The sequence below is a fragment of the Manis pentadactyla genome, chromosome X (genome assembly GCF_030020395.1).
Source record: "Manis pentadactyla isolate mManPen7 chromosome X, mManPen7.hap1, whole genome shotgun sequence".
NCBI classification, from domain to species: Eukaryota; Metazoa; Chordata; class Mammalia; order Pholidota; family Manidae; genus Manis; species Manis pentadactyla.
In genome coordinates, this window is record NC_080038.1 from 25,242,517 (window position 1) to 25,264,850 (window position 22,334).

Consider the following 22,334-nt stretch of genomic DNA (forward strand, 5'->3'; position numbering starts at 1 on the left):
TTTTCCAGAATGTGCATTTTTGAAAATAGGAATGATTAAACTGTTAGAAATCCATTTGTCTGCAGTCTCAGCCAAAGGTACTTCTTGAAAAATTATGATCACAGCAAGTTTTGGGAACGGCATGCCCCACCTCAGCCCGAAGTAACAGAAAAACAAACAACGTTCTTTTTTGTCCAGTTTCCTCATTTTAAAAAGAAGGCTACTAAGGCCCACGTAAAAATAGATAGGAGAAAGTTTTTTTATATACCACTCACCCATCACACCAGAGGGAGGTAGAGAATATTATTGAAAAAAAAACAGTTTTCAAGTTACTCTTAGTGATTTCTTCTTGGTGAAAACAAGACAATGCTTTTGCCAAACTCTTAATGTTGGATAAAAAAAATTCTGGAGACCTTCCAATGCTTAAATCCCTAATGGCTATCAGGTCATCACTGTGGACATTTAAATCATTTCTTTATTATGCCTTGTTTTGGGTTTGTGTGGAAGCCTGACAATTTTTCCCCTCATAACTTGGAATTTTTAGAGCTGGCACACAGCCTCAGAATAAGGGGGAATCACAAGCATCTGAGGAAAGTTCACTCTAGAAAGCCATTTTAGATCTACTGAGAATAATCTGAAATGAATTCTCTTACATTTTTTTAAATCAAAAAAGTTAGCCATGTCTTCTCTACCACTACAATGTTTTAAATCTGCTCTTTTGTGAATGGACATATTTAGAAATTAAAATGTATGAGAAGATCTCCTTGTGTTTATAGTTACCTGACAAAGACTGTGGGAATTGGGGTAGTTAAACATAAATTCTGACACTGAGAAATGACTAGAGGTTACCCAGGAGAAGGGGCTGGGGCATTTGCAGGGGGGATGTTGAGGGGGACAAAGGGGTACAATAATTCGCAATCACAATATAAGTTGGTCACGGGGATGGTAGCACAGCATGGAGACCATAGTCAATTATTCTATATCATCTTTCTACATTTATAGATAGTAACCGCACTAGAGGGGGTGAGGATTTAATAATATGGGTAGCTGTTGAAGCACTCTGTTGTATATTTGAAACCAGCATAAGATTGTATTTCAACAATACTTCAATTAAAGAAGACATAAATTCTGTGTATGTATGTTTGTGTGATGGGTATGTGTGTGTGGCTACTTTGCTTTGCTGCAACAGGTTGTCACTGGTCGATAAATTATAGAGGTAGGGACACTAAGGAATGGATCAGTGAGTACTGATGAAGAGTAACTTTTTTGCTAAATATCTGATTGTAAGTAACATAAATTCATTACAGACAATCAGGAAAAAAAATAAGAAAAAAGAAAATTACTAGTAACTATTCTATTAACCAGAGATTTCCAATGTTAACATTTTAAGTAATAGCACAACTTTCCATCAGGCAGTGCTCAAGTGCTCCTTTTTCAGTCCTTCCAAAGTGTTTTTGGCTTATGGTATTATCCTGTTCAGACCACAGGTAGGGGTTGGGTGGGCAGGGAGGCAAACATGTGAAAGCTTTTGGGGCAAGGCAGGTAACAAATGTATGCGGAAGAGGCTGGTTGGAGATTCTGGCAACCTCCTCAGAAGTGGGCATATTTAGGAATGCATAACATTTCACACATATTGTGAACCACTGTACCTTCTACGCTCGAGTGGAGGGTCCCTAGCAGGGATAAGCAACATTTTGATATTTTCAACATGTCACCACCAACAAGAGGTTCAGGTTCTACTAGGAGAGGGAGCTAAGGTCTAAAATATTTAATAGACTAGACCACAGACCAGTTTTGCTTTCACAAATTGAGTGCAGCTGAAGGCTTCCAACCATTTTACCTAGCTCAGAGTTAACAACTTGGACCTAAAGGGATACCTCTTGAAAGGGCAAGCTCCCAGATTCTATTTCAGCCAATTGGGACCCGGATCCTACCCCAGCCAATCGGGACCTGGATCCTATTTCACCCAATCGGAGCTTGGTCTCTCTCCTCTCCAGTCAGCAAGGAGCTCACCCACCACCCTTAGACCCTGCCAGTTGACCAGAGCCATGACCTATCACCCCACCAACTACCCCTAGATCCAGCCAATCAGCCAGAGCCACGACCATCACCCCACCAACTGCCCTAGAACCCCATAAAACCTTTGTGGTATTGAAACTCCCTCTCTTTCTCTGGCATCTTGCCACTGCGTTGGTGTAGATGAGAGATTGAGCTCGAGCTAGCTCGAATAAAGGCTCTTTGCTTTTGCATCGGTGTTGGCTCCTTGGTGGTCTTCTGGGATTCGCGACTTTGGGCACAACACCTCTTAAGGAAAAACATAAGCCAATATGCAGAAATAAAGAAGAAATAAAGTTTCTTTCTAGTATGTCATTCTTATATTTCAACTTTGAAACACTGATTTGGGGGTGAGGGCAGTAATGCTACCTAATCGTGAAGGTTATCTCAGGGATACAGACGTATAACAAACTAAACCAATCATTCCAGGCAACAGTGAAAGGAAGAGGGCCGACTGTCTAGGAACCTACCGTACCATTTCTAGAAATGCAGTGGTTTGTTCCAGAAATCCCATTCAAGCAACTGGCTATCCACAGGTAAAACTGTCAATCTTTACATATATTTATAGCACGTGCTTAGTAACCTACATGGACATACTTTACTGAGTTAGTAGAGTCAATGAGGTAAGTGAAAACACTAACAAAAGACCTAGGGGAAATCCCAGCATAGCCCCATATAGCTGTGAAGCCCTGATAAATGGTTTCTCTGCCACTGACTGCACTGCCTGGTGAAATACAGATGCTGATACCATGCACCACACACAATAGTTGCTGACATGTTCTGTGAGCACCACATCCAGCAGGCTCTCAATAAATGGGAGGTGTTATCTGATGAGACCCCATTTGGATAACATTTCCCTCAAGTAATGTTTCACCATGACAAAAACACTGGGAATATTCATTCCGAAAGCTGAAAAACAAATTTCAACATTTAGTTCACTTCTGAGATATTTCTTATGAAGAGAGCAAAAAACAGAATTTCAAAAGGGGTTGTGACTGACCACATATTTATGATGGCTGCATTTTATTATATGTAAATTATCTCAATAAAGTTGATTTCATCAAAGAGAAAGTTTGTGATAAATGAGTTCTAAGGTCCCTGCACCTACCTGTAAAATTCCATTATCTTCCCAAATCAAGTGATTTGCCCAAAGTCACAAATCATGCCAGTTACCAGCTTTCAGTTTACCACCACAATCAAACCACTGAGAAAACTTTAGAATTATGATAATTTAAAGTATATTTAATTCCTACTGAAGGTGCAAACACCTATTTATTGATTGTTCAGAACTGGCTTTTTTCAACCATGTTCGTGGTTTCTCATCACAGAGTAATTACAAGCAAGCCAGTAGAGAATATAATGCAATGAAATGGAAATATGGCCACGGTACATTACTTTTAGGTGAAAAAAAGTTGATTATAAACAGAATGATCCATCTTTTGTAAAAATGTATGTAGAGAAAGAGATTTTTGAAGACACGTACTAGATTATTAAACTGTAGTTAACTAAGAGGTGGGTTATAGGTGATATGTTTTTCCTTTTTCATTTGTTAGCTTGGCTATACATTCAAACTTAAAACATATGAACAAATATTAATTCTATAATAATAGTTTTTAAATAAAGTAAATTAAAACACTACAACTAGAGAATATTGTGATTATAGTAGAAATAATTACGAGTGGGGTGAGTCTGGGTAAACTAGGGGTTATAATCAGGAGGCCCTGATTAGACTCAGGTTATAATCAGATCTAAATTAGCTCTTTTTGACAGATTAATAGTTTTTCTTGAAAAATCACAAGTAAAGAGAGCCCTGGGCTAGGAGGACCAGCTCTCCCAGCACAGCCACTGCCCACTCAGATGACGCCTTCATTCACTCATTTGGAAAATATGAGTATTCAAGTTTTCCACCTGTCGTCTAAACAGTGCAGCACTATATGCCAGAAACATTTGTAGGAGCTGAAAATGTAGCACTTGAAGATTAGCTGATCCCAATTTTCTTTAAATTTTTAAGTGTGTGTGTGTATGTACACACACATTCATGCTAGACTGAAATGACATACTACTACTTCAAATGTACTAGATCTCTCTGGCTAGTAGAATTGTGACTTTTTTTTCCTTGCCTTTTATTTGTATTTTTCCTATTTTCTAGAAGGAACTAATTTCATTTTTGACTAGAAAAAGTTTATAGAAACAATTTTTTGGCTAATATCTCCTACCCCATTCCTGAAGGTCTCTATAGCTACAATTCATTAACCAATGAGAACCTATGACAGAAAGGCATTAATAGTCACACACACACACACACACACACACACACACACACACACACCCCCTACACACACAGAACTTATGTTTAGGCACCAGGCACCCTGATTCCAATGGGTGTTGTCATGTCATGTAACTTTAAATCCAAAGAGTTCAACTCATGCATCTTAGTCTGTAAACATGTCCATTCACAAAAAAGCAGACTTAAAAAAATTTTTTTAGGAGTAGAGAGGATATGAGTATTTTTTTATTAAAAAAATAACAAGTAGCTACAATATGAGAAAATTCAGTTCAGATGATTTCTGATGGGCATCTAAAACCGTATGGAGTGGACTCTCATCAAGCATTAAAAAGATCAACACTTTCCCCTTATTTGGATGCTTTGTTCAAAAAATTCCAAGTTATGAGGGTAAAAAATACTGTCAGGCTCTCACACAAACACAAAACAAGACATAGTAGAGAAATCATTTAAATGTTCATGCTGGTGACCTGACAGGCTTAGGAATTATGAACACTGGAAAGGCTGCAGAAAACTCCTTTACACAACATTCGTGATTTGGCAGAAGTGTCGTCTTGCTTTCCCAAGGAAGAAATCAGTAAGAACAACGTGAAACAGTTTTCTTTCCTGGTGGGAAAAACAACTGCCATAAATTGCACGTGAGTATTTTTTCCATCTTTTTAGGTAGCAAAGAAATCTACAAGACCTTTTGGCCCTCTCAGGTAGACCGCATTCTCAGGAATCCATGAAATTCTACAACTTACTTTTAAGGAACCTCTCCAAAAAATGAAAACCGATTGCCAATCCTGGCTAGAACGATGTCGCTGTTGTCACCCTTTAAACAACTGAGTGATGTATTTAGACAACAAATGATGTGCAAGCTACACACTATTTCATCCTAAAAAGCCTCTGTCATTTCACCTGGAGCGAACATGGCCATATCCTTACCTAAAGACTGGTAGAGTTCTGTCATTTTGGGATGGTCCCAGCACGTTGTTTGGGTCTCGTGGCTACAACATAAAATACAAAGAGAGACTTTAGAATTTATAATGGTAGTAGAGAAAAGGCAAAAAAGAAAAGCATGGCTTGCTTCTGAATCATTCGGCATCTTTACTTCAAAGGACTTCCGTTGCCTCGTGAGAAATGTTTATCGTACAGAGAGGCCCCTACCTTTGCCTTGAAAAGGAGAAGCAATATGAACATTATTTAGTAACTAGCATTTGTTTCTTTTTTGCACCCACAAGTCAGTTGTGCTTCTGCTATAACACAATGACCTTTTTATATAACTAATCATTGGAAAATCACGATTTCTTCATGTCTCCAATGGTGAACATTCAGAAAGGACAATGACAAGTGTTATTCAACTCTGTCAAAGAGATACTGGACATTAGTTCAATAAATAAACTGTCTGGCTTCTCATTTTCTTTCACTGCCCCTGACATTTTTTCATTCCTCTTTCTTCTACCTATGCAGATCTCATATCCATGCTACCTGTATTTCATTTCAGCTTAAGGGGCAGGCAAGTGCCCAAGTAGTAAGTCAGACCTTGCCCCTCCCATTACTTTCCGAATGTCTTTTTAATTCAGTCCTTTCTACACCACTCCACCTTTTCATATATTTGCTTGGGCCTGAATGAAGCATTCACAGTTTTCTTCCATTTCTTGAAGTTTAGCTAAGTGTGGTTGCCAGCTATCAGCTCCTGCCACAGAAAGAACAAAACACCTTTGTTCCTCATTCAATTACATGAATAAACCCAGGAGAGATAACTACATATACTTTTCTTTACTTTGACCCATCTACATAAATCACCATAGCATCATATTTCCAGTTTTGGGGGATTACATGACGAGCTTTGATACAGTAAAATGCAGCCTTGTGAGATATTTTGGTACTCATGCACAGAGCCTATTCATAATCTCTGGGGGACAGGTGGGAATGGGGAGAGGAGAAATAGCTTCATGGGGAGCAGAAAGCATAGAGGCTTCATACAGAAAGAAGTTCGGGGAGACAACAATGTCAAGGGACCTCAGCCTGGGTTTTAAATCTGAGGACTACTAGCTGTGAAATTTGGGGCAAGCTTGCTTACCTGGGAGAGTTAAAGGGTTACTTGATAGAGGTAAGTAACCAGCACCCTCTGGTGCCCAATACACGGTTGCTTTTGTTATTACATGGCCCCCAATTACTGCACATTAAAAGCCGACCTTTTATTAGTTGATGACAATATAGATGGGGGTCCACCTGCAGTAAGCCAGCCAAGCCTAAGACCCTTTGTAGAGAGCAAAAACAACACTCAGTGTGAATTATGTCTGTTTTAAAGAAAAGCAAGTCAAAAGGAGAACACTTATTGGGGTTTGATAAACATAATACAATCATAAATGTCACAAAAACATGTGGAAATTCCCCAAACTGTACAACTTCAAAGACCATCCCTCTGATATTTACCACTCAGTGGCTGAACAGTGAAGGCTACTGAAAGAAATCTCCAAGAAAATGTTCACTTGCTAAGGGCTGTTTCAGTCTCCTCCAAACATGTTTGTTTCTGTTACACTTTTCCGCAGGGACAATTCGCATCTGAGCAGGATAATAGGGGTTTCTTAGTTGAGCAAATGTACCAGAGTGGCATCCAAGTCTTAAATTAAGAGGAAGAAGAGCAGAAGACGCATGCAGTCCATGCTTTGGGGGGTTTTAGGAAGCCCCATGACCAAGCTGGTTTATGATCTGAGGAGGAGGTGGGCGGAACTGGTACTTTATATGCACAGCACAAGGAGGCTGCAGCTTGCAGCTTCATGGAAAAAGTGTTGTTTGTTCTCGGGCGTTTTTTAGCTTGGAAAGTGACTGTGTACCAATCCCATATGTGAGTGCCCAGCAAGGAAAGGTTATCTTCCACTGAGACCACCCTATACTTAGGCCTGCACTATTTCCAAAGGCCATGCATATGTGAGCATGAGGGAGGGAGGAAGGGAGAAGAGGGGAAAAGCACATGTGTCCACATGTATAGGCCCTGATTACGCCCACTGCGTAATAAGAACGTCCCATCCCCACAACATGAGCGAGGACGGTAGCATCTTCAATACACAGGCAGAAAATTGTTGGTCTGAGCTGATAAACCTGACCAGACAGACACAAACAGACCCACTCGGAAAAGCCACCATCTGTAATGGACTTCGAATCGGAGGAACATGGGCAAGAAATAACTTGTACCAAATACAATTCCAAAATCCAAGAGAGGCTTGCATGTGACAGGAGAATCCTACACAGAGTGAATGAGAGCTTTATGTAGCTCCCTCCCTCCCAAAAGAGCCTCATGACTTTTAATATACCTACATTTCTACCTTTTAAAGGAATTTATTCCAGTGGTTAAAAATTATGAGAAGGATTTTATAAATTAGTTCGTAATCCAACAGTCCTTAGCTAAACTAAAATTTCTTTTACTGGAAGACAGAAGAAATGCTCAGCCCCCATTTCTACTAGTTACTAGGCCTTTCTAGGTACTCATTTTCCCAATTACCTGTGATGCTGGGGGACCTTAATAACCCTAGATAAATAAGCTCAAACAAATTCAAAAGCCAGTCTTCTTTTACCTTCTTCCTCTCTAACACAAAAACCTTTTATTCTTAAGCAATGCAAAGTAACTAGAAATACAGATTTATATTTCCCCTTTGCAGTCTTAGTTTCACTTCAATTGCAAACCACTACCAAGCAAAAGAAATGAGCACAAGCGCAAAGAAGAAAGAATAATGGGTGTGACTAATCCTCAAAACGAGAAAAGTAATCTTTTAATCATTTAATGCTAAAAACGAGTGGCAACATAGCTGAAATGACTTCAGATCCTTCGGTAATTATATGATGAAACAAATATTCACTTCACTGTATGTGGGTATTTTCAATCTGTGGTGAATTCAAAGCCCTAGTAAGACATTTAACCCCTAAAATCGATAGGAAAGATGAACATGGACAGGACAAGATGGTAAACACAAATTTGCATAATTCTTATTTATATTCTACCTTACAGGACAAGCTGATGTTTTTGTTTGTGAGCAATATAGATTTTATAGCTGTACTTACTACTCTGTGGCTGTCTCCAAAAACAGTAGAGAATTCTCAGTAACTCCATGAGCAGCAACTCAGGTTTACCTGGAATATACAGGCAATATAGAAAACTACACCGTGCTGGGGAGGTGATGGTGGGAGACTGGGTGGTACTGTTTTTAGCAACTGTCTCGTTTTTGCACACCATTTTTCACATCAGTAGCGCATTCCCTATATACCATGTCCAACCAAAAGGGAAATTCTGAAACCTATTCACAAGTTAATGGGTACATCTTTGTTCAGTCTTGCTGAGAACCACGACGCTCAACATAGACCAAAGTCTACAGGTACATTAACATGGAGAGCAGCTTCATAAACAATCTCTAAAACACTCTTGTATCTTTAAAAAATGTTATTGACTTTGGCTCTGCTGATTGCAAAGCCCAGCATCAGATATGCCTCTCTGAACAGCCATCAGACTCTGATTTCCTCCTTTTTTCAATGGGTACAAACCACAAGAATCTTTCTTTTCCCTTTTATTTGAGGCTGTGATAGAAACCTGAAGCAAATTAAAATACAAAATCACTGGATGTGACATGAGACCCAGCAACACCTACTTGTCAATAATGAGAAATTAAAGCATTACTCTACTGAGCACAGGGCTGACCTAATTTCCTACCATACAATTTAAATTTTCTCTCACCTTCTTTAGTTGCAAGTAGTGTGCAAGGTTATTACAACTGCCTCAGAGCTGTTCCTGCTGTCAGTGCTGGAATAATCAGACTTATTGGAATTGCTTTTTTTGTTGTTTCTTAAAAACAAACATTAAACACTTATAAAAAGTAACAAATTCCTACTGCTTTCGCAAGGGAAATGGCAGAGTTGCCTAATTAAAATAAGCTTTCTTCTGCCACCACTGTTATTTGGTACTGAAAATATTCCAAACAGTTGCCTTTTTAAAAAATACCTTTCCACGACTTCCAGGGAGGAAACTAATCGCTATGCAGCAATTCTCCTGCAATCTGCAGAGGATTAGAGTTTGCCTTCATATATAATCTGGAGCCCATTGATCCACACACAATCATTCCCCTTTAATCTGGGGATCAGATTCTTTTCTAGAGGAACCCTGGCATTTGCATGCTGAATGTTGAACTTGGCTTGCACTGCTGGAACACCGGCAGGGTGGGGAATGAGAAAACAGATATAAAAGTTTCTGCTACTGTGGGGAGGGGGTTAAGAGAGACGGGTGTCAATCTAAGCATCAAAAATCCTATCCTATCCCCCTTTCTCATTCCCTGGGATATTTAACATTTTATTCTTTTGGGTTCGTCAGGCCAAAAACGATGGCCTGGGTGACTGTTCCAGCTGTTACTTGTCCTCAGTTCTATTTGCTTTCCTGAGTTTAGCTCACACCCACCGTCAACTCTGGCCAAAGCCATTTCACTTCAGGGTCGTGTCCAATGCAAGATCAAACAATGATGACTGAAACCAATTCCATGGTGATCAAGGGTCAGAGACCTTTCACATAACCGTGTTGTTCCATTTGCTCCTCTGCTTCTCCAAGCGCAACTGTATCCTCCAATCCTCCAAAGAGGCGATTTGGCACAAGGAAATAAAAAATCTAGGCAAAAGAGAAAGGGTGATGGGGGGTGATGAGGAGAGGTGACAGGAATACAGAAGCAGAGAGACCAAGAAGAGCTTGTTGACTAAGAAAGAATGGAGATTTCACTTAAAGACTGGTTTGCCACTTAAATCGGATGCATTTTTTTTCACGATGTTAAAGCATGTTATAATTAATAATATGCCTCCTTCGGGCAACAAAATCTTTTCCATTTAAGCTTCAAACTAAACTTCAAATGTAACTGAGATAAAGTGTCCTGCCCTTTTCATTGCCATGATCGGATCGGGGATGACAACTTTGCTTAAAGACGGGAACAGGCACCTGGAGAAGCGCGAGACGACACCCAGAAACGACTCTACACTCAACCCCAGTGGGCAAAGAAAAAAATACCCTCGATTCTCTGTCAAATCTGTTGACTCCTGGGCTTCAACTGCTTTTTCTTTCTTTCCTGATTGCTGCAAGTCTTGAGGCATGGGACGAACACAGTAGAAAATGCAACGAGGGAAATGTCAGTTGGAATCCTCCGAAGAAATCAGGCAGAAAGTTGACCTTTTGGCACTTGCAGTGCAACGGAAGGTAAAGCTGCGCGCTCCCCTTCCTTCTGCGAGGTCGAGGGACGATTTAGGAACAGTCGGGTCTGGTGCACTTCCTCACAGACAGCCCGGAAAGGAGCAAAAAGCTCCCGCAGCCCCAATGCCCGCGTGGGGAACGCACTGTCCCCTCTGAGTACGGCGAGGAAGCAGCTTTTTCTCTCCCAGCACATCCCAAAGCCAGAGGTAGGGGGAGGGGGCCCGGAGCCCTGCGCCAGGGGGAAGCCCCGGGGGCGCACCTGCAGCTTTGCAGCGGGGAAGCGGGGGAGCTTCCTCGACGCCCGGAGCCCAGAGTCCAGCCACAGCGCCAGTCCAAGTTTTGGCCGCCTCGGCTTGCCCCCGGCTAGTGCCACAAGTGCACGGACTGCGGCGATCCGAGGGGGCCGGGATGCACTTACCCTTTGAGCTGTTCCCTCATGGTGGCAGGGCTCCACGGTCTGAGGAGGGCAAGAGCGGAGGAGTAAGCTTCCCACAGCCGCCGGGCTCCCCGAAAGTCGAGCGCCGCCGCCGCCGCCCAGGCTCGCAGCTGAAAGCACTGCGGAGAAGCCAGCGCGGGCGGGCGGGGAGGGGGCGCTGCAGGCAGACGGGGCGGGGCCGGCCGGGCCGGGCTCCACCCCCACCTTGCGACCTGGGAACTCGGACTCGCGGAGACCAAGCACTCCCGGGCTGGGGCTTTCAAAACAGAAAGGAAGAAGAAAGGGAAAAGACAGACCTATCCAGGAGGGGATTTAAGGCAGTCCCAGGAACCGGAAAGCCACACACCGCCCTGCGAGCACCCTCTTAAAACCTCCAGCAAGACTACTTGTTGCCTAAATAAATGACCTAGGTGCAGATGACCTCATCGCAGATAAGTGTGTGGGCTCAGAGTTTTCTTTTTAGAGAATGAAAGTAGAAAAATCATAAGCATGATTCTCTCCACCCCCACCCCCACCACCCGTTTCCCTCATTTGAAGATTCAAGTGGTAGGGCTGTGAAAACATTAAATTCAGGTTACGCTCATCCTTGGCTAAGCCGGCATCTATCTAAGTAGCATTCCTATTTGTGTCTGTGATAAAGCAGCGATTCTCAGTGTAGTCCTGGGACCTGCAGTCTCAGCATTGGCCTGGGAACTTCTTAGAAATAAAAATTCCTGGGCCCCAGCCCAGACCTACTGAATCAGAAACTGAGCTTAAGTTTGAGAACCCCTGGTATAAACTCTTAAATATAACAGTGCCACCAATGGTGTGGCACGGTTTGGTCTTTCAATATTTGTTTAGGGAAATCGAAAAGGAAACCATTTCTAATGCAACATTTTATTGGAAAAGTTACAGGGCCACGAAGAGTTCAAATATTTCTAATCTGAGAGTATGCCATATCATGATATAGGTTACCTATGCAAAATTATTTCAAGTTTGGAATATTCTGAAAAGAAAAAAGCCTTCATTAGCACAAGATTTTTTCACAAGCTTCACCGAACATCTTTCATTACATCCCAAGGAGTATTTTCAGGCAAACTCCCTTAGTGGTTTCATTGTCCCTCTTTGTCCATTTATTTTATTGGCCTGTTTTTCTTTTCATCACTTTTCAATCATTTCCTTTTCACTCTTCTGGTTGATTCATTCCACTTCAGTTTACAGTTTAAGACGTGTTGCCCTTTTTCTTTTTAAATATCCTTTTTTTTTGCTCGATATTTTCTCCCCCCGTAGAACAGTCAAGCTGAAAGCTCTGTATACACCAATCTCCCTTTGCCGTCTGCTACAGCACAGCAAAAGAGGCAAGATAAATACATAAATAAGAGCAAAAGGGACAGGGAGGTGCCAAGTTTCTTCGTTGCCCTTGACAAACCAAATAAAAATGTAAAAATATAAACGTTATCACTAAAGATATGTGAATATAGGTATTATTGGTGCTGCTATTTTAAAGCACATACGGCCCCTTTTGTGGCATTTGCCTCCTAAAGTGAGGCTTCCTAGTGCAGTTTTTAGGCGGTTTTGAGCCAGGAAGTTGTGGAGGCAGTGCTATTACGGTCTGAGGGGGGCACACTAGGATTGGCTTTGGCAGAGGTTGCCCCTTGGTCTAATTGTAGATTTCAGGTCTGCCCCTATCTTGGAGGAGAAGGATTAGTTCTATGATGGCAGCCTTGATGGCCTTTGCAATTAATCAATGACTAATCTCTGTGTCAATGTGGCAAATCACTTAAATACTATTTATGTTTATTTCAATGAAAAGACACAACCCCACAGCCTGGGCATTTGTAAATATTAGAAATCAATCAACTAAAGGTTTTGCAACTGCTGCATGGTAACATAAATTGCCATCGTCTTCTTGGCTTTCTGTTTTGTTTTGTTTTGTTTTATACTTTTACATTACCTGCACAGGATTCAGGAGTTCTGGTATGTTTCTTTAAACCATAAATGCTCATGCTTGTTTTTTCAGTGTCCAGCTAGAAAACTACTAGGAACAATTTGTTGACGAAGGAATAAAAAAGAATGGAACATGAGAAATCACTATTCAGATTTTTTCTCAAATTTGACAGATGGCAATCCTCAAGAATACATCTTTAAGTTCTTTTTTAGACTGTAGTTATAGGCACTTGAAGACTTGTTCCCAAATCTTGATGTTATTTTAGAAATTCAATACTGAAAGTATTAAGAAATGACACAAGCATCACAGTGATTGTTTTGTCAATTTCAGTTAGACTGTGAATTTTGCTTATTAAAGGCATGAAGAACATAATTCATAAATCTGATTTCACATATAAACTATATCATGATGCCATGCATGAAAATACATTAACTGCTTACAGTAGCTCTTTTTATTATTATAACTATTCTGATGTGGACCAGAGACATGGAAGAAACATGGAGCTCTGCCACAAGAAAGAAACCTAAGTTGAAACCCTGACTCCAGAACCTACCATGAGCTACTGTCCCCAGGACCACAGCTAGAATGTGGCACAGCACGTGTAGGAAGTAGGGAGAGTGGCTCCAAGGCTCAAGCTCTTAGCCACTCTCCTATGCTGCCATGGAAAGACATGGCTTCTTTTATTGTGGCAGAAGATCTGTATTTTTTTCTTGTGTGCTCATAAGCAATCTCACTGCTCAGTGAGAGCAGAGAAGAGTAGATTTGCTAGCAATAGGGATAAGGAAGGAATGAGATGCGATTAGGTCTAAGAAGGTGACCCAGTACATTTTTCCATACCCAAAACACTTTTCTTTGAAGAACTGACACATCATAGGTGTGTTAGAAAAATGAGGACCCCTCTGACCTAAGGCAATGTGCTGGGTATCCCCCATTCTGCCCTTCAGCCCTGTCCACAGCCTTTCTCCACTCTACTCTGTGCCTGAGGAGGCTGGACCTCTGTGGATGGCATCCGGCAGGCTCTCTTGCCCTTTGGCTTCCTTGCTTTCAGCCAAGGTGAGGCAGTGATGAAAGGCCTATAGCAGGAGCTGAAAGGGCAGGAAGAGACAGATGTTTGGGTCCTTATTCCCCAAGCTCCCTCCTGTTGGCCTTGAGCCTGGAAGCGACTGAGTTCCTTTACCAACAGCCAAGAGTCTTGTTGGAATGCAGAATGCATTTCTACAGCAACAGCATTCTCCAGGTTCCCTAAACCATTCAACCATTCCCTCTGTTTGCCCTTATTCTTCCTCCTACCCTGTCCAGATGCTTGTAAATAGCCTTGCTATTACACTCTTTTCTGGTACCACTTTTGAATGTCCCATCTGTTTCTCCCAGAATCCTGACTAAATGGGGACCCATCCACTCACAGCCATCGTCTGGGGCATGAGAGTGGAGGCTGAGAGGCGGCTCCTGATGGAGGAGGAAGTTAACTCCACCTGTTGGAGCTGAAAAGGAGACTAGCCTCATTCACTGGATAGATATTTCTAGAAGCCTCCTCTGTAGGCCCGAAAGGAGCTTCTTGCCTGTTAGGGGTAAAGGCAAATCAACAGTTACGAATAGTGATAGCAGCAGGTACGAAGGCAAAGCGACCACAAACAGCTTATCCTTTCCGAAAGCTTCAGTGGTCTACTTGGTCTTCGGGAGAGAATGTCATGATAGAGATATGATCAGTGGTCAAAGTGAGAAGGACCTACTGTGATGATCTAGAGTTTGACGCACCTCCTGAAAGGTATAAGGAACTTTTCAAAGAAAAAGGAATTTAAGCGTGCATGTGGTTCTGTCAGATTTGTCTTTTAGGAAAATCACTTGGGCAAAGGAATGGGGCTGGATCAGAAGAGTCTGGAGTTAGGAGACCAGACACAAGGTGACTGCAATATAACGAGGACCTGAACAATGGCTGTGGCAGAGACAGTGGAAAAATAAGGTAAAAACTGCAGGAGTCTGACTGGATGTCTGACTTGGAGGTCTGAATGGAAGAAAGAGAAGATATAGGATGGTGGTCCTTGAGCTTGGCCACCACTGGATCACCTGGGGAGCGTTAACACATGTAGATGTCTGGGTCTCACCACCCTCAGAATCTGATTTAACTGGCCTTGGGCGTTGGGGTGTTTACGGCACTCCAGGTGACTCTAACGTTCAGCCAAGGTTGAGGATCATTGTTCTAGGGCGACCCCCAAAATTGGTTGAGTAATATTCACCAAGCTAGGAATTTCATGAGGAGGAGCAGGTTTAGGCAGAAGAGGGTCAGACAGAGATGATGAATTCTGTCTTAATGATGAGTTTATAAAGGCAAATGGACATCTTAGTCTCGAGCTCACAGAGAGGTCTGGATTGGAGCTATCAGTTTGAAATGTCCGTGCTGTCGAGTCACAGGTCGACGAGCCCATCTAGTAGAGGGTGTGAAGGGCCAAGAGCAGAGGCCCAGTTGCTCCTCTCTTGCACAAATATGACCTTTTCCTTTTAGGCTGCTTGTGGTTTCCCTGTCAGTCTGGTTTTACCTGTGTAAAATGAGGAGCCGAAAGGGAAAGGAAAAAGATAGGGAAGGGTTTGCACTGGGCATTTGCCTGGGGATGACCCTGAGGGACTTTAACACCCCTCGGGTCCAGCTTCTCTCTAGCCTCAAGTGTCTCCACCTGAACCACTTTCTGTTCCCTAACCAATATTAAGTATAACCTGCATAGTTCTATTAAAAATCCATTTGGAATATCGCTATTGCTACAGTGAAGCATAATGCATATTTTATAGTAAAATCTCATCATTTGGGTATCTCGTAACCACATCAGGATTCCATGCTTCTCATTGCATAGTACAAGTATTAGCCATGAACACTGAATCAGATGTCTGACAAATGCTTACAACTATGGTGAGTCATTGCTAGTTAAGAGCAACATGGTTTACTAATTAAAATGTGTATAACAATCCCTTCACTTCAACCTGAAACCCGAGTCTTCTGGATATAAGAATATCCACTCAGTTCACATTAACTAGTAAATGAAGAGGTCTCCATATTCAGACACAGAGCACTTCACACCCGCATAAAAGCCTATTTTTCCAGGCCCTTCCCCTGCAGGGAGGCAGAGTAAGCCAGGCTGAGGAAAGTTCTCTGAGTCAGCTGTCACCTAAACCAGAGATTTTGCCCAACAGTTTCCAGATATAGTTGAACTTGCTCTCATGTGGTTTTCTAATAAGATTTTTCAAAGCTTCACAGAGCCACCACCTATGTCAAACCGAACACTTAAAAGGATGTGAAGTTTAATGTCTTCACTAAACTAAAGCCACACTTCATTAACCTCACAGGCCTGTGGTTGCTTCATGGGAAAGAATTCCTCACACCTAGCAGCCTGCCAGCTAGAGAGCCACCCCACGGAAATGGAGCATACCACTTCCTACTAAAAATGGATAACTGGTTAAGGTGGTTCAAGTAGCACTGACTATAGCTTTCCTGGTCTACCTTAACAACAGCTTTGACTACAGCTTCCCTGGTCTACCTTAACAACAGCTCAAAGCTCTAAGTCTCTGTCTGCCTTCCCCAAACGGTTGTGCCAAATAACAGGAATTTCAAAACTAGGCAGAAATTCTGACACTCTGCATAATCTCTCTTCCTCTTCAGCTACAAATAAGGCTTTGTATTCGATTAGACGCACAGCAGGTGAAAACCCCAATTAGTGAATTCATTCTGGGGCCTCTTTCTACCTTCCTCCCACACACCACAGTTTAAACAATATAAGGAAGTCTCAGTCTTTTCTCAAATCACAAGTAAATTAACCCTTTGATCTACCCAATCAAGCCATTTTACCACAGGAAGAATTTTCACAGGAAACTGGGAGGATGTTGAAAGATTCGTTCTTCTTGACTTCATAATGGGGGTTACAGAAAATTCTACTTTGCCAGATTTTATTGTTTTCTTCAAATCCATAAGTACATTCAGATTTTCTGATCAATCTAGAAATTATAGTTTTTCTTTCTCCCTGAAAACTCACAAAGCCAATATTATCTAAAGAATGATTAATGGACAGTCTGCTACTAGAAAGAATAACTTTTAAGTTATGTTATCATTTCAGTATATTTGAGGTGAGAGAAAACACTAAATTTTAGTTTCAAAAGTATGCTTTGGCCTTAGGAAGTGCACAAAATCTATATTTCATACTTTGTAAATATTTATTTGTCAAAGGGAATTCATCATTGGATGAGGATACAGATTTGGTTTGAACATTCAAAAAAAAGTAAGACAGCTTTAGTTCTTAGAGTGATTTACTTATACTGTTGTCAACTGCTTCTCTGGAAATAATTCACAACCCAGTTTTATTTATGAGCATATGATTAAAAAAGAGCAGCTTTGTTTTTTTTTTATAATTGTTTTAGTCCTGTCACTTTTCTTGAAGCAAGTCGTAGGACTTATCCACAAGAAAATACTGAACATATATCAAATAGTAACGCAGCTTTTAGAAATACTCATCCGTTACTGTCAGAGGTTTACTTCACTTTGAGGCTTTTTAATTAAAATGCAAACTTCTACATACATGCCTGACTAAATTATCTCTTTCTGAAATACTTCATGAAAAATGTTAAATGCTAATGTAACCATTTTTAATACTTTTGACTTGATTCTTGAGATTTGGGGAAAAGTAAACAAAGGAATTGCCAGTCAATTACATGAACAAAGAAGTCATCCTAAGTTGAAACAGATAAGGAAAATTTAATATTCAGATGCTACCGAATGAAGACACCAGGTTTTTTTTCCCCTTTGAGATGAGTATCTACCAGAATCAAAAGCAGCTTCTTAATCTTCAGCAAGCGTGGCAGTATATTCTAGAAGAGGCATTAAGGCAAGCAAGGCAGAGCTCCAGACCAATTCTGTGACTTAGAGGCCAGTCACGCAACCCTTAGAGGCTAGTCACTTAACCTCTCTGGGGCTTGGCTGACTTATCTGTAAAATCCGGATACTATTGCACACACCAGAGTGTGGGTCAAATGCCATTGAGACTATGAAAGCAATTGGAAGGCTGGGGAGTGCTGTATTAATGCACAGCAGCCTGTCCTGCTGGTATCATTCCTTAAAAGAAAACCCACTCTGTCCAGAAATACTGTTAAGAATACAGCACAATATAAATTCAGCATAACTTTAACTTTTCATTTTTAAGACTGATGGATGAGGGAAAATGAGAGGCCTAAGAGTTTCAGTGTTTGCTCTTCAACAATGTGCAAAAGGAACCTTTCCTTTGCTTTTTACATTTAAAAAGGAAGCAAGTCGATAAAAAAAAGATATTGTTTTTCCTGCAAGATAAATCACTAACCACAAGAGATAGGAGTAAAATTCACACCATTTGCTATCATTCTTTGGGGCTGAGGTTAAAATGTAAATATTATTACCATGTGTTAAAAGGTGTATTCACATTCATATTGTCAGAGAGCAGAACCCTGAGGTAGTGAGAGAACAGGTGAATTATTGGTTTTGTGTAGGGAGGGGTCCCCTGCACCCTGATGGAGAATCCTTTTGGTGGCAGGCCTTGAACTGCTAGGATGTGATAGGACTTCCCCACAAAGACAGGAATCCATAAAGGGAGAAATAGAGGTAAAAGCCAATTTAATGAATTAATGATTTACCAAGGGCTGAATCTTGTACTGCAGCTCTGGTTTATTTTGTCAAGGTATTTTTTTTGTTAAGATAGTAAGAAAATGTGAAAGCCAGGAATCTTGTTTAATCCACAAATTTGAAGACATTTTTTTTCACACGCTGCACCTGGATTAAGTTTCTCTGTTGAATATTCTTGTCTATTCATTTCTTTAAATGACTGTAATTGTGATGTATTTATGGCACACTTACATATGTCTTTACTCATCAGTCAAACTCTTCTCATTTTTCTTTACTATTAGTAAAACCTAGGTAGGGTTCGAGGGTGGACATGGAAATACTTAAAAATTTCAACACTATTACTGGGTTCCTCTACTAGGGGGACCCAAATATGGCCTTGACACTGAAGATCTTACAATCAGTCAGGGGTGGAGGGCGACAGACTCATACATGATGAAACACAGTATCAGATTATAAGAACAGAAATAGAGACTTTAAAAAAGAAGCAAAAAAGGAAAAGCAAAAAGACCTTAAAAAAGAACGCAAAATGGTTAGTTTAACCTCTTGAGATTAAGGAACAAACATTTAAATTAAGAGCTAACTAGGCCTAAATCACCAGGTTTCATGTACTTTTTGTTAGTGTATGAAGAGTGGAAACAAGTTTCTTAAGTGGACTCTGATATTAATCTCATATTAATAATTAAGTAAGGCAGATTTTTTACAATACAGATATTTTAAGGTTAACATACTTCTCTGTTATGAGATCAGATTATGCTTTCTGAAATTCAAAAAAGTATTGCGCCAGTATTGGGTTTTCTATCTCAGGAAGGCTGATACTCAGAAAATACTACTGTCCCCATTAGAATATCAAATCACATTCTTGAATTAACTTCAAGACTCTAGTGTGGGAATCTAGGTCCTCACAGCTTGAATTACTCTCATCCTTTAGAAGCCAACAAAGAATTAAAGAATTGGAAGCCTCTTCTCCTATGATGGATAGAGCAGAAAAAATTGGCAACACCTGTACTTTTGAATATTTTCCACTTGAAATAGAATTTGCAGTGGGAAGAAACAAGCATGGAAAAGAGGGTATCTATCAGAATGGGAATGTGTGTTGAAGAGACTATTACAGCAGATCAATTAAGAGAGAAGAAGCCTGAATTAAGAAAGTAGCAGTGGTTGTTGGTGGAAAGGTTGAATTCCAGACAGTTTACAGGATAGGAACAATGCTGCTTTTCATGCACCTGGATGTGAAGGCTGAAGGGAAGGGAAGATTCTAGGACTTTTGCTAATGGTATCATTGGCTGAGGATGCATATTTGCATAGATACTATAAATATATTTATACCCCATATTGCTCCATAAAGGCTTCAGGACAACTTTTAAGAACGTATAAATTTTAAAAATAGCTAAAATCCATGATTAAGGAACTATAAATAGCATAAAACATTAAGAGAGGGAAGGTTAGAACACACAGATTTGAAGATCTTGGGGCCTGAGAGTAAAATTTAGCTATGTATACCCACAAGAATGAGGAAAAACAAGACAAAGTGTTGGGAAGGATGCAGAGCAACTAGAGCACTCATGTTTTGCTGATTTAATGTAAATTGGTGCAACCACATTGGACAACTGGAGGAAAGTACAAAGGCTGAACCTTTTCTACATTTGTATACCCTATGACCCAAAAATTCCACTCCTTGATATAGTTCCAAAGTATATATATATATATATATATATATATATATATATATATATATATAAAAAATTATATAATATATAATATATTAACCAAACATATTTTAGGATGTTTATAGCATCATTCTTGGTATCAAATGTCCATCAACAGTAGAATATATTATAAATTATAGCATATTCACACAATGGAATATTACATAGCAATGAGAGTGAACAACTGTATACCACAGTATGGATGAATCCAAGTTTTAAAAAAGCCAGACGTGAGGGTACATGCTGCATTATTCCATTTATATAAATACAAAACAATATATAAGTACAAACAGGCTAGAAAAAATTTTGATGTTCAAAGTTAAGAGAGTGGTTGCCCTTGGAGGGTAGGTAATGATTGGAAAGGGGCATATGGGGGCTCCTGGGGGCTGGTAAAGTTCTGTTTCTTGATCTGGATGCTGGTTACACAGGGGTGTTCAGCCTGCAAAAATTATACTGTGTATTTAAGATTAAACCTTTTTCTATGAGTTAATATAATTCAATAAAAAATTTTTTTAAGTCTATGGGCTTTCTGGGTTCCAAAACAAAAGAAAAAGTACAAAAGGAAATATGATTGATTTTTAGATTTGGATGATTGATTGATAAAGGGGAAAGTACATATTTCTTTAAGTGAAGTAAAACAAAATCTAAATTCTACTCTTAGATTTAAATAAAATTATTATATGGATTTTCAGAGGGGAGACCTGACATGATGTCAATCTTAAGCAAAATCCCTTCAGTTGTCTTTACACTGCCCCTCAATATAAGTGAAGGGTGTGACACACCTGAGTTGAAGCAGTCACACAGAGATCAAGGTAAATGGCCCACGAATGTAGCTTTCTGATGGGCAGGCCTGAGGTTGGGATAAAACATGGTACAGTGGTTTTCCAAACTACAGGTCATGAATCATTAATAGATCATGAAATCTATACAGTGGATCATCACTTATATTGTTTTTAATGAGATAGAAAAGGATAGAAAATATGAGAATGAATTATATAATAAAGATAATGTTTTGTGAAACTCTTCTTTCCATTATACAAGCATAGATATTTATAGTTATAGATAGGTGTGTGTGTGCGAGTGTAAAAAATGTAATTTTTACTATGGATTGGTCAAAAAAGATGAAAGCTGTAGATCTCTATTGCATAGAGATATGGATGGACTGCACGCCTATTGGACAGTTAAGCATAAATATAACTTCTCTAGACTAAGATTTGAAGTAAGCTGCGGGCAATTTGCAGTTTTATTCCCTGGTAAGGGCCAGAGTATTAAAAGAACCAGGAGGAGGAGTAAATGATTCCGGTGAGGTGGGGAACAAATTAGGGAGGCATTTGTTAAGTCTGAACTTCTGGCCACACAAGGTATTGCAGGGCCTGAGAACATGCTGCAAATTTCAGGGAGTGTCTTCTCTGCCAGTTGTTCATTTGAGTGACTGAGAGGGTGCTTAGAATTACTCAGCCTTTTCTTTTCATTCCAAATGGCATGGTGATATTGTCATATTGCAAAAGGAAAAACACTGCTGCTAAAAGTATTGTCAAGGGGAGTAATTGGTAGCTCACACTACTATACACAACTGCATGTTGCCTGTCTGAGCAACATACTTCAAAACATAAACTGAGAAATTATCCTTCTGCTCTTACCCTGCAAGAGGACCTCATTTGAAACCGTTGCCAGCCTGCCCAGGGCTAGGTCAACAAATTAGCAAGTGTATGTCTCACAGAATGGTGATATTTTGGGGCTGGTCCCCATTCTATTTAATACCTATAAATTCATTCAGTGCTTGGGGAAACTTACCTGAATAAGTGCTTATGGAAACCAATAATGATTACCATTATATAAGAAGAAAAAGAAAGAGATTCTTACATGATGGTAGAACATATCAGATAGTCTAGGGCTATGGGGATATGAAGCATATTAAGAGTAAAACTATTAACAGCTTTGAGAATAAAATTGTTTTCAAAAGAGTGACCAGCTAGGAGAGTAACCAGAAAGGAAGTCATAATCTTTCTTTCTGCAGAATTTAATAACAGCAGCATTCATTAAATTCCCAGTGGTAATAAGTGGTTAATCAACTATATTTCTCATCAGTATTTTTTATATTTTAAAATAATCAGTCTAT

At 40.2% G+C, this 22,334-nt stretch overlaps 1 protein-coding gene across 11 annotated transcripts in view; it reads right to left on the reverse strand.

The window, feature by feature from the left end:
• DMD (dystrophin) overlaps window positions 1–22,334 on the reverse strand; it is a 2,193,636-nt gene that overhangs the window by 123,975 nt on the left and 2,047,327 nt on the right. For 7 of the 11 annotated variants that reach the window (XM_036917975.2, XM_057495970.1, XM_057495969.1 and 4 more), the window contains one exon: window positions 5,246–5,307. In XM_036917975.2, the coding sequence (XP_036773870.2) occupies window positions 5,246–5,307 (62 nt within the window). Of the gene's footprint in view, window positions 1–5,245; window positions 5,308–10,935; window positions 11,101–22,334 lie in introns of those variants that run through there. The other 4 variants (XM_036917972.2, XM_036917970.2, XM_036917974.2 and 1 more) reach the window with 4 other exon arrangements.